The sequence below is a fragment of the Eurosta solidaginis genome, chromosome 1 (assembly GCF_040869045.1).
Source record: "Eurosta solidaginis isolate ZX-2024a chromosome 1, ASM4086904v1, whole genome shotgun sequence".
Lineage (NCBI taxonomy): Eukaryota > Metazoa > Arthropoda > Insecta > Diptera > Tephritidae > Eurosta > Eurosta solidaginis.
In genome coordinates, this window is record NC_090319.1 from 386,027,317 (window position 1) to 386,041,051 (window position 13,735).

The 13,735-nt window shown below is 34.6% G+C and overlaps 1 protein-coding gene across 3 annotated transcripts in view; it reads left to right on the forward strand.

Moving 5' to 3' along the window:
- Positions 1-13,735, forward strand: part of mbc (myoblast city) — a 95,308-nt gene that overhangs the window by 67,828 nt on the left and 13,745 nt on the right. For 2 of the 3 annotated variants that reach the window (XM_067763352.1, XM_067763353.1), the window contains exons 5-14: positions 337-606; positions 2,720-3,664; positions 3,734-3,880; positions 4,427-4,625; positions 5,362-5,498; positions 5,562-5,713; positions 5,786-6,006; positions 6,379-6,508; positions 6,581-6,755; positions 10,916-11,029. In XM_067763352.1, coding sequence (XP_067619453.1) covers positions 337-606; positions 2,720-3,664; positions 3,734-3,880; positions 4,427-4,625; positions 5,362-5,498; positions 5,562-5,713; positions 5,786-6,006; positions 6,379-6,508; positions 6,581-6,755; positions 10,916-11,029 — 2,490 coding nt within the window. The remainder of the gene's footprint in view (positions 1-336; positions 607-2,719; positions 3,665-3,733; positions 3,881-4,426; positions 4,626-5,361; positions 5,499-5,561; positions 5,714-5,785; positions 6,007-6,378; positions 6,509-6,580; positions 6,756-10,915; positions 11,030-13,735) is intronic. The other variant, XM_067763354.1, reaches the window with a different exon arrangement.

Consider the following 13,735-nt stretch of genomic DNA (forward strand, 5'->3'; position numbering starts at 1 on the left):
AAACTATGTAGCTGTAAAATTGTTTACTTAACTTCATGTTATCAAATCGAAGTTATAGGGGAGCCACTTACATGAGGCATTACACTAAATTTGGCGCTTTTTCTATTTCGAAATATTACGCCATAAACGTTGTTTGGCCATGAGTGTAAATTCCTTAGTATGTATAATTTTGATTGATTGATTTTATTTCAAAAAAAAGAGGCGGACAACATGCATTTATTTCATTCATTCGAATGATGAATGCGACATGTTTTACACTCACACATATGTACATAATTAATAGACGAATACTCTTTATAGTTCCCGTTATACATAATCTGTTGAATTCATTTTCAGGTCACACATCGCGACTTTAATTCTATACGAGCTAAAATGATCGAGTTAAATAATAATCGCGCTTTACTGATATCGGGAAATTTGCCCGTTGACGAGATGCGAAAAGTGAAGCTGATGGCCACATCGCAAATCGACACAGGAAATAGTCTGTTGGGCTTGGATATGGTGGTGCGTGACGAGAACGGCGATATATTGGATACGAATACGATATGTACAACGGAATTGTATGAACATCATATGAATGCAGTTAATCGCATTATTAAAGCTAGCGTAAGTTTTGCAATCATGAAACCAACAAAAAAATGTGCGCCTTATTAAACACGTATAACATTTAATAATAAAACTCATGTACATTTATGCAATATAAGGCCTGTAATCGTAAGATTGTAATGCCTGAAAATTTAACTCTAAAACTCAGTCCCGAATTTACTTTAGAATTCCGAATTCCTTGCCAGTTCACCAACGAATTTGTCACGTAAGAACTGACTTTTCCCTTAAAATTCAGCTTCGGGAACTCCTAAAAATTCGTATTCGAACAAGCTGTATGCTCAGTTTTCTTCTTGTTCTTCTATTTGCTTTGTATTGGCATCTAAGAGTAAGAGCGAGGCGTGACTGCAAAATAATTTATCAATCGTGTACGGATGTGGTCGAGGCCCTCTTCCTGCTATTCCGGCTGTGTTCTAGGATGCCAAATCCTTTTATGGTGCTTAGAAAAATGTCCACTCATTTATCTGTTTATATATGGTCCAGGAATGATACAAAAGCAGTCGCTAAATAAAATGTTTCGAAATAGTTTGGTAGAACACAATCCCCAAACGGTTCAAAATGCTCAAGAAATAATTACGAAAATAATTATAAAATAATCCCGAAATAATCCAGAAAATCATTCCGAAACTATTCCGAATAACTCCCGCAATTATCACGAGCACAATCCTGAGGCAGTCGCAAAGTTGTCACGAGATTATTCCGAACACAAAGCCCCAAAGTAATCCCGGAACACACCCAAATATTCCCAAAGTTAACCCGAAATGATGCGGAAACAGTTCCGAAATGGTCATTATAAAATGTCGAGATTACCCCGACAAAAATTCAGATGCTACAAAACAAGCTATTCCGAAATTATCCGAACTTTTCTTAAAACAATCTCAAAATAATAATAAAATAATTAAATAATAAATGTTCGAAATTGTCCGATAGTCCGACATGACCTCGAAATGGTCACGGAATAGTTCCGAGTCTATCCTAAAATAGAAATAGAATAAATTAACATCCACAAGTAATGTCGAACTGATTCCGAAAAAAAATCCGAACTGATCCGAAAATGTTCCGAAATTATCTCGTAGAGATCCCGAACATAATTTCGAAATTATCTGAAGCTATGATCACAATCAACTCCAAAATTATCCCGAATCGATCACCAAATGATCCTGATATAGCTAGCCCCGAAATGATCTATAAATGGTTACAACATAGTCACGAGGGTTTTATTGCTGACTTGCTCATTTTTTCTAAATTGCGGCGATCTTGATTAAAAAAAAATATTGTAAGTCACAAAGACGATTGAGAATTAAAAGTGCATGTTTAAATAAAAATAAATAAATGTAAGGCGCGATAACCTCCGAAGAGATCTAAGGCCGAGCTTATCTTCCAATTTGCATCGGGCTCCACTTTATTTCCCATACAAATTGACCGGACGGGATCTACATGTTTTATGCCGACTCCGAACGGCATTTGCAAGGTAGATGAGTTTTCACTGAAAGCTTTTCATGGCAGAAATACACTCGGAGCGCTTGCCAAACACTGCCGAGGGGCGACCCCGCTTAGAAAAATTGTCTTATAATTGAAAAACCTTATTTCTAAAATTTTGATGTTGCTTTGCCCGGGGTGCGAACCCAGGGCATACGGTGTGGTAGGCTGAGCACGCTACCATCACACCACGGTGGGCACCATGTGCGTGTTTACAGGGGCATAAACCTCATCATTTGCATAACAATATAGCCATTAGATTCCACTTGACTATTGCGCCCATATGTATCCACATTTGTTCGGCAGTTATGACGTGATTGAGCAACAAACGCAAATACCTGGACATCCAGGCATCCAAACTTCCTAATATAGAGTACTAACAAGCGGATGGGGCAGACTTTCTTCTGCGCTCTTCACACTCCCCTCTCCTTCTTCCCATTGACGATCTCCCACCACCGATTTACTATCATTTCGCCTTATTCTCACTCATTCCCATTACACCGCCCACTTGCCCTCCAACGTCAACTTCTTACAAATTTTCAGAATACTGACATGATCTGCAATTTGTGTGGAAGGTGTAACACCCTCTTAATATCTCCATATTATTTTATAAATAATTTTTTTCTTTCAACAAAAGCGGCCTCAAACTATCCAACGTTCTCCACGACCACTCAATAAATACTCCCACAATATCCTGCTGCATGTAAACGCATTCGTCTGCAAGTTTCAAGAGGATTCAGATCTACTCTTTACGCTATTCGATGGCGAATCACATAAACCGATAAGCGAAAATTACATTGTAAAATGGTCACGAACCGGCATCGCACGTGATATCGATCAATTCGACAATAATCGTGTGCTCTTCACCGATTTGAGTAAAAATGATTTAAGTATCTCAAAAATGTATTTAGTTTGTTATGCGATACGAATTGGTGCCATGGAAATGAAAGATAATGATTCGAAGCGCTCCAGCATAACCACTGCCATGTTAACACCCTCAAGTAAAAAACATTCACAACTCTCGATTAGTTCGAGTGGTTCATTCAATAGTGCCGAATATATAATGAGACGACCATTTGGTGTCGCATGCAAAGATCTCACGCCCATATTACATAAACCGGATGATTTTCGTGGTAATTTGGATTTACCATTTATGCTATGTGAAAAGGATACGCTGGACGTCACATTACGTAAGCTGATTACTAATAAAGATATTGGCAAAATCGATTCAAAAATGGCGGTGACCATTGAGGTATTGCAGGGTGATATTAAACAAATCAAAGAAGATTTTCCGCGTTTGCTTCATACAAATGTGCCATTGGCACGCAAAATGGGTTTTCCCGAAGTAATCCTACCCGGGGATGTGCGTAATGATTTGTATTTAACTCTGTGCGCTGGTGAATTTGCGCGCATCGCTAAAACTTCAGAGAAAAATGTTGAGGTTACAGTTTATGTGTGCAATGAAGAAGGGCAGGTTGTGCCAGGCGTAATGAGTATTGGTGCAGGACATCCACCTATCGATGAATATAAGTCAGTGGTATATTATCATGATGATAAACCTAAATGGCTGGAGACTTTTAAGGTAAATATGAAATACATTCGGTGCGGTGAGAAGTTTTTCGCAATAACTCTATTTTTGGTTTCTCTGCAGATACATGTGCCGATAGATGAATTTAAGCAGTGCCATTTGAAATTTCTTTTTAAACATCGCAGTTCCAACGAGCAAAAGGATAAATCCGAAAAACCATTTGGCATGTCTTATGTGAAATTAATGCAGGACAATGGCACAACGATATTGGTAAGTAATTTCTTCTAGGTCCAGCAACAAACAGAAAAAAAGCACTGGCAATTTTTATCAAATTTTGTTAACTAAATTTTAGTTTTTTATTTTAAATATTTTAAGAAAAAACTTCTATGAAATTTGTAGCCGGAACTATGCAAACCAATCTTAAAAATATTTTCGAAAATTTCGAACTTTTCATATGGAGTTCTCTAAGTTTTTTTGAGTGCGCACTTTTCTAGCCCAATCAATTTTATAGGTCTCTCAAAACTCGCATTAATTTTTGATAATTTTATCCGAAATGTGTGATAAATTTTTTTTGTATGGAAGAAATACCCTTCGGAAAAAATTGTATAACTTGTTTTTTGTTAGACTTGCATTGATTAGAAAACTGCACACTCGAAAACATGAGAATTGTTTGCATAGTTTTAGCTACAGACTAAATCGAATTTGTTTCTTAAAAAGTTGTATAAAAACTGCCACTGTTATTTTTCTGCTCGCTGCTGTACTTACTTGCAATTCACAACTAACTTCACTTTAATTTCTTTGCCTTTTTGATTTTAGCAAGGACAACATATTTTGTCGGTGTACAAGATCGACCATAAAAAGTATGACAAGAATAATGCTAATATTTATATGGACTTACCGGCAACAGTTGGCGAATTGCAAGGCACCAAACCATCGCTGGGTGGTTTGTCACTATTACCAAAAGATCAACTCACAATCTGCGTTAATTTATGCAGTACGAAATTGACCCAAAGCGGTTAGTACATAAATCATAAATATGCGGAGTTCTTTTCCGAATCGGGCAATTTATTACGCTATACAGCTTTTTGAAGACTTGATTTATAAACAAACAAGTAATTTCTCGGTTTTCGAAGTTGGCTCCCAAAATATAGATATTGGCTTTCGTAGTTCGAACTTCGACGCTTCCTTATACATATATATATTTTTTTATTATTTACGATTTATAAAATTAATTTCTTATTTGAATTGTGTAAGCTTTTTCTTCGATCTTCGAAAAATTTAGAACTGAGATATGACAGAGCGACACAAAAAAAATTTGGTGGATCTGGTAAAGCGACACAATGTTCATGCATTAATTTTGGTGCGCTGAAGCCGCTATTGGAATCGTCCTACCGGGTCGCGATACTGTAGAACCTCAAAAAAACGAAAAACTTGCTGCACTGAAAAATATGTTTCGCATTACCAGATCCGACACAACTTTTTTTGTGCGGCTGTATCATATAACAATTTTAAGTTTTTCGAAGATCAGCCTTTTGTCCCCTTATGAAGCCTAGAAATAGTAAAAATAAAAAATAATTATTAGGAATAGTACAAATTCAAAATCCGGAAGCCAATATATATATTTTTTGGAGGCTAACTTCGAAGATCGAGGGAATGGAACAATGCCATGCTAATGGATCTGTACAAGAAAATTGATTTGGTCCAATACCCAGAAAGAAATGTTGTTTAGTTTTTATATTTTCTATTTACAGTTAGCCTACTTGGTTTACTCAATTGGTCTGCGCATAAAGAAACATTGGAAGAGTCATTGAATGCCTTATCAAATGTACCTGGTGAAGAGGTGGTCAAATTTCTGCAGGACATACTCGACGCATTGTTTAATATTTTGGTAAGTTATTGCTGGCTTTTAGGGAGTTACATCTAGCTAATCATTTAATATATATTTTTACAGGTTGAAAATGACGATCCCGAACGTTACGACCAATTGGTTTTCATGAGCATTATACACTTGATAGAAACGGTGTCTGATTTGAAATATCAACATTTTCTCACCGTTTTGGATGTGTACATAAACGAGAGCTTCTCAGCAACACTGGCATATGAGTGAGTATTTTTTGCGTTGTTATGATTTTTCTTTTGAATACAATTTTTTTTTGTCTCTTTACTTATTTATAGTAAACTTATAAAAGTGCTACAAAGAAATATCCGAGAAGCTATTGAGCCTATAGAAAAATCCGCCGATGGTATTGAAATTGAAGAGCGCATAGAGGTGAAACGTCTATACAAAACAACCAGATATTTGCATTATGTAATGAAATTTGTTATACGTTCACGTATACTTTTCGCTGCCATTAATGGCAATTCAGATTATGAAGATTTTGCAAATAAACTTCATGGTAAGTGCCTTAATAAACTAAGATTTAAAAATTGCCCGTGCTTTTGGAGCTTTTCGCCCGACAAATAAAAGGCAACTTCCTTTTAAAATTTCGTCTTTAACCTCTTACACGTTTTCGGCACTATGACGCCTTCTCCAGAAAGATGTATTAAAAAAATGTAAATTTTTTTCCTGTAACTAAATTATATTGAAATAGGAATCCCTGAAGAAGGCGTTGTCGTAAGTGTGTTGAAGACAAAAGTTGTAACAGCGTAAATTAAAAATTTAAAAAAATTATTGCCTCTTTATCTGCCGAAAAAGTTCAAACCCAGAGAGTATTAACAAATTCACCCAGTGAAGATCAATATGAGATTTAATTTCCTTACATTACTAGAACTACTGGAGATGTTTATTAAAATGATTGCTTGTCCTACCGATTTGTTAAAATCTGAGGGTGCGCTACTAAAAAATTTGCACATCATTGCCACCGATCTCATGACTGTATTTGATGAAGTGCGTTTAAGGTTTGTATTCTAAATTTTCTAAAAAATTTCCATATATTCATATTACATAAATTTTCGTTTACTCATATAAAGCAATGTGATTGTTAATATTTTGCGTCAATTCCCTCCACGCCGTCTAACACAATCAAAGATGGGTTGCATAAAGGACTTTGTCGATTCGAAATTGTTTCTTTCGCCTGATTGTCGTGCGGTTCTATTGCCCGTCTTTTGCAATCATATAAAAGATCGACTTGAGAGCAAAGAAGAGGTATTTATATCATGCACATTTGTTTAGGTATATTAGTTGTTTGGATTTATGTTACATTACTTCTTTTGCATTTGTGTTAAAATTAATAATTTAGTAATAAAATTAACGCCCCCACGCAAGTTATAACATTGAAATGCTCAAATTCCTGCATAATTCATATTGCTCGCTCGTTACATGTTACTTAAATACATATTTAGGTGTTTTACCTGTACCATTTCTAATTAATCTCTTGCTCGTTTTATAGAAATTTGTAAGTTCAACATTTTCTTCTTATTATAAAATACGCAATTTAATTCCTAATTTTTCAGCTACGTTTCCTTAACATTTAAAGTTCATAATTAAATCGTTTCAGATATAATGTTTTTAAATTCATAGAAGATTGACCGCATCTATGATTTAATGTAGCGCAGCAGTGTAGTATATTTACAATATTATATTTTTTTAGGTAAATTAGAAATTTACGCAAAACCCTGAACAGGTTTGTTACTTTACCCAGTGGTGATAACGCACAGTACACATAATGGTGGCTTCTAATGGCGTGGATATTGTAACGAATTTTGGGGGATTTCTGATAATTATGCACCGTCTGCTAACGTTCGAATCGCTGAACTGTCGAATAAATAACTTCAATATTCAGTATTGTATAATGGTCTCTATTTGGACTACTTTGGGAGTAGTACTTCACAAATTCAATTATGCTTCACTATTAGCGTGTTTAAAGCAAACTGATTAGCTATTCATCAGCTTGCGGTGCTTTTATACTCTCTGTTGCCTCGTTCGCATAATTCTCCTAAGAACTAGACTTCACGAGCATGCCTTCTGGAACAGTTGTATCTCATACTTGGTTATTTAGCTATATGCGTGTGTATGTGTGAGTAACAACTTCTGCTCTTAGCTGATGACTACATAATCTCTCTGCTTCAAGCTGCAGGTTCTGTGTATGGAATGTTCTTCGTTGCCTTGTACATAAGTATGTCTGCTTGCTGTTTTTGTTGTTGTGATTATTTACTAACAGAATAGTGATGCTGATATTCGCCACAATATATTGCAATACCAGCAAAGTAATAATGAGAGAAACAATTATTTTCGAAATAATATATTCCTAAACACGATGCCGCAAACAATTTCGAGATAGTCCCGCAATGATTCCTTAACAGTTGCCAAATGGCAACAAAGCCAACGATAGCCAGTTCCATGTACCGGATCGACTCGAGTCTTTATTTTCCGACCAAGGGCTGTCATTTCAGCAAAAAATAATCAAATATTCCGCAAATAGCCAAACATTACCCGGGGAGAGTTCCCAAATGATTCCGAACGAACCTTAAAATAATTCTAAAATAAACCTGATTACAATCCCAAATGCCCCGAAAATAGAGAAAACTAAATGAGTCCCAAAGTTATCCGATACTATTTGTCCCGAAATTAGCCTTAAAACAATTACAAAAATATTCTGAGATATAGTTATATATATATAAAATAGTTCCGAAATGACTCTGAATGGATGTCAAGTTCAATCCCTGAACGTTTAGCAATAATCCCGAAATAAAAAAAATATCGGGAGATGTGCCAGAGCTCTACCGATTCAAAAAAGAACTCCCTTGGGACGGGAGGAGGGTGGCAATACCATCTTTTCCAAACAATGAACTCTTCTTAAACTCACCACTGGGTATATCATTTAACAGTCTCTCTTGTTTTAAATAAATATTTGTATAAGAATCTACCTCATAAAAATATTCACAAATACTACATGCTGGAGCAACTCATTTAAACTCTCAATTGTCCGTAAGCCCCTTAAACACCAAAGCTTTATATACGAGATTTGCGAGCTTACGAGCTTACGAGGCATTTGCGAGGCATTTGCGAGGTTGAATAAGTTACCCAACTATGTTTTAAAGAAGAATCTAGAGTAATTAGAAATTGTAAATTTGTGTGTTTAATAAGTTAGCATGGTTTGTTTTTATGTTATGTTTTGTCCATGTTTGTGCCTGTTTTATGCAATATTTTTCTTTTTATATTTTTACTACATTTCTGCATTTTTGATTGGCATGATTATTAAGTGCACATGATTTATTTTTTTGGATCAAATTTTTTTTTTTTTAATTATTTGACAATTATTTAACAGGAAAACTTATTAATTTATTATATAAATTAAGTGTTTAGTTGCTGCTTCACCTTAGTGCTATGTATACAAGAATATGTAAATTAAACTTGTTTCGCTGGGCAATATTTAGACTACTCCCTTAGTCAAATGTGTTTATAAGATGTAATAATAGGCTAATGTTTTTCTCCACTATTTTCTACATAAGTGTATAAATTAGATTGCTTCAGAAGTACCCAACTCGGTTTTCAATGCGATATGATTTTCAAAGATCCATATAGGTTAAGTTGTTGCATTCGATGAGTAATTGAAAATGCTATGAGTTTGGAGTATTTTTTTGCAGAAGTTTTTTTTTTGCTATTGCTCCGTCTGTGAGCATAAAGAGAGCATAGAGCAGAACCGTGTTATAAAAGAGTGATAGCTTTTTTAGGCTCTGCTATGAGCTACATCGTGTGTAGCGCATTGGCGACGGCGAGTACCGAAGAAGATTTAATGATGAGCTGCGAATTAAAACTCAGCGGCTACGCTGGCTAGGCTATGCTATGTGAATGAAAGATGATGGTCCAGCTAAGAAAGTATTTCAATCGGGACCCGCCTATGAAAGTAGAGTAAGAGGGCGGGCCCCACTGCGCTGGAAGAACCAGGTGGAAACCGATTTAAATTCCTTTGGTGTGATCAAACGTCGTCAGTTAACGCAATAAAGAAGCGGCTGGCGCACTTTGCTGAATTGCGGCGAATTAAATAAGTGAGTTTGTGAGATGACATCGATTTTCAATATATTACTTAAATTCTTAGATTTTCGAACACATAATTGACTACGGCTTTTTTATATACATACTTCTGTATATTGTGTTAAAGAAAGTAGTGGAGAAAACTCTTTTCCAAAACGAAAAATTTTTGGAAACATTAAAATGCTAATGTCAGTTTTTCAATGATATAAACAAATTCCGTTCGTAGAATAAACTAAATTTCAGTTATAGGTCAATATTTGTCTCAACCTACCAAAAATATGGATTAAAATACGATTTTTTTGTTTTTGTACCACATGTTCAGAACTTAAGAGGTGTGCAGTTTTTGTATGCTCTACTAGCTCCGTAACTTGTGCTATGTATGTCGCGCAAAAAGTGTATTGCCACTGTGGCAGATGTTTGTAAAATTTTAATGTTCGAAAAGTTTTAGATATTCGAAAAATTTTAGTTGCTCGAATTTTTGATTTTTTTTTTTTTGATTTGTCGATGTAGCAAATGAAGAAATCGGTATTATTAAGTTTATGTTACTTTTTTTTTGAAAATGTATATGATATTGAAAGTTTGTCGTTGGTGTAGTTTTTGTGCACGTAGTACTGGGTACACTAGAAAAATCGTAATGATATAAAATGTTTTTATTTTCACACATCCATACAACGTCACCGACCATAATCACCCTATCACGCCAACGCTTTATCATTAACAGTATCATTTTCCATATGCATCTATGTTACTGATATTATTAGTAAAAAAAAACGTGGATATCCTTTTTTCACTTTTTAATTTTTTGTGTGCACTTTTTTTATAACTATAAACATTTCTTTTTTTTTAACTTCATACGTGGTGACCATAGGTTAAACGGTTAGTTCACAAATTCATTTGAATGTTCACAAAATATTTAACGCATTTACAAAGTTGCAAATTATAGTAATAAATGATAAAAATATACTTATTGCATTTTTTTTTAATTTCACACTTTATTTTTTATATATAAAAAACTTTCACTTTTGAGAGTTTTGTACAAATGCAAAATGCGTGTGTTACTAACACACGCAGCTTCACACACCAACACAAAGCACATTGTGCATTTGATTGCTAATTAGCTTCTATAAGTTAATGAATTACATACCTACATAACCATCACTCTATGCGCAAAATTGTACATTTCTTTGTTTCTAAACTTCTTTTTTTTTATTTTACACACCCACTTTCATAAATATTTTTGATTTACCTTTACGTACTTGTTCGTTAATCTATTTGAAACACTTTTGTGTATTTGCTATTTGCAAATTGTTTGTGAACCAAATTCTGTCTAGGGTGACACGAAATCTGATATATGGCAACAAGAAAAGAATCTCTCGAAGGCAGCCAAAGTCCTCGGACAGTTAAAATCACATCTGCACACTCGTGAAACAACTGCCAAACAAAAGGTAAACGAAATTAATGAAATGAATAATGAAAATAAAATAAAAAACAAAGAAATATCGCACAAAAATAAAAATAAAAAATAATGTTGATGTGATAAACCTATTTTGGTGACACAAAAACTCAAACGACTATAAAAGAAAACATAACAGACACAATTGAGGATCAGTCTAAAACATTTCGTAGTACATTAAGCTTATATGAAAATACTTTGTTTTCAGAAACAAAATATACATTTGGCTTTTTTTCTAAACACATGCACAACCACACATGCAAGTAAAGTTCTTTTATCAACATCTGGCAGTAATTTTGTTTTGCTTCAAAATGCTTGCTGGGCCTTTGAATCAGAAATGGGTGACTGCTACATGGGCCACTCTCCCAATATCGATGCTTTAATATTTTGCTTAGTAGTCATAAGCTTCTGTAATTTTTAATGCAATTGGGTCAAGTTATACTTAAGAATCATTTCGAACATTCCTACATTTGTTCTGTCAGTTGGGCTTTTCATTTAAAATATGCTTAATTTTTTTGGGTTTAAAGTCATTTATATCTTTACTTTCGTAAGATCTGATAATTTTGTTTGATTTAACTTAACATACATACAGAAGCGAACGGTAAAATAGCAGTAGCAATTTTTTTCAAATTTCGTCAACAAAATTCTTTATTTTTTATATTCGAAAACTCGAGAAATTTTTACGAAAATTTCGAATTTTTATTAGAAGTTCGCTGAATGACTATGTAGTTATGGAGCCCAATCATTTTTTGTCAGACAAAGTACAAGTTAAACGTCTCTAAAAATTCGCATTGATTTTTGATAATTTTTTCCCCAAGAGTGTTTAAGGCTCTCCTCCAAACAAAGTGTGAAACTTTTTTTTTTTACTGAAGAAAACCTGAAACACCCTTCCGAAAAAAATTGTCAATGCGAATTTTCAGAGACCTTTAACTTGTATTTTGCGGCCGGCGCGATGTGATGGTGGCGTGCTCCGCCTACCACACCGAACATCTTGGGATCAATTCTCGAGCAAAGTACCACCAATAATTCAGAAACAAGTTTTTTTGAATTAGGAAAAGCATTTTCTAAGCGGGGTTGCCCCACGGCAGTGATTTGGTAAACACTCCGAGTGTATTTCTGCCTTGAAAAGCTTTTCAGTGAAAACGTATCTGCCTTGCAGATGCCGTTCGAAGTCGGCGTAAAACATGAGGTTATCGCGCATTGTATTTTTTTTAGTTTGTTGACACAAATCGTAAACATTTTTGAGATTTGCTTACATAGTTTAAGTTAAGAAATTCATATCTAATACAAAAAGATAAGAATTTTAATTACGAAATTTGAAATTTTCTGTGCGCTGCTGTATATACAAATTGTTAAGACCATTGTTATTATTAGTACTTATGATTTCTTGTTGAGGATGATCGAGTAACCGAATTCCTGATACAATCTCGCGCAAGCACAAAAAATTTCACATGAAGGCGCCAATGGAAGGGAGAGCTTTGATTCTTTATTACTCCGAGTCTAAAAGAAGTCATCGCCACGTCCGTTACTAGAAAAAGTGAAAAAGGAGAAGAGAAAATGGTGAAAGACAGGGAGGTGGATGAAAAAATGGTGAGAAGGGGAAGATAAGATGTATGGGCGAGGAGATAACAAGGAATGAAGGTAGGTAAGAGGTAGGGAAAAGGGGGAGCAACAGGAAAGGAGAAATGAAACGGTTGATGAGTTGAAAGCAATGGATATAGGTAATAGGAAGAGAAAGACGGCGAGGGATACATGGAGCTTTAAACTAGTAAAAGGGTAAAGAAAAACTAGCAAACGTGTAAAAAAGTGTTATGAAGGTTTCAAAAAATTTCAATGGCAGTTTTGGAGTTCATGCTTATCTCAAAGTTTGTTACAAAAAACGTCCAATCTCAACATGATTAATTCTTCATCTCGAATTCTAGGGTGGGCGGTATTTAACAACATTTTGAATGAAATAGAGGGCGATCGAGCATCTAAATAATAACAGCAGTATTGGTAAAGTGCTACTTAATTGATGGAATGTTGCTGATACTTAAACTGATAATGTGCTGCAATAGCGCAGTGAAAATTTTTATTTTGCCTTTGATTTCCTAGTGATGATCAAATGATTGTCAACATTTCATTGAACAAAAGCGAGACGTTGCTACAGCTGTTCAAACTTTGCCCAAGAACGTGATGCTCTGTCATAAAAAGTAACACTGCTGCAACAACTGCATCTCGAACGCATAGATTGTTTCTTAAAAATTAATTAATTTTTTTAAAATCGACAGTTTTCTAATAAGCAGTTGAGATAGGTTGATCTCCTACAAAGCGGTCTATCTAAATTGAAAATTTATAACATTCTAAGAACTTTTTTTCAAAAATGGAATTATTTTTCCATATATGCAGTTTCCTCAGTTACTGTGGTTGCCTTGGCAACGCTGCATGACTTTACAACCAGTTAATAGCTGACTTTTTGTAGTCAACTCAAAGTCAGTTACTCTCCGGAATCCCGTAAAATAGTCAATTATTACCTTATTTTTTAGACATTGATAATTTTTTCCTGCAGGGAATGTCCAAATGGAACGTTTTAAAATAGAATTGACGTGTTCTATAATTAAATTTGTGTTTTCGAAAGTTTTGTTGGAGAAAGCGTATATAACTGATATTAAAAAACCAATTGATTCATATAAAGGATGTTTTCAGCACAATTGGAAAA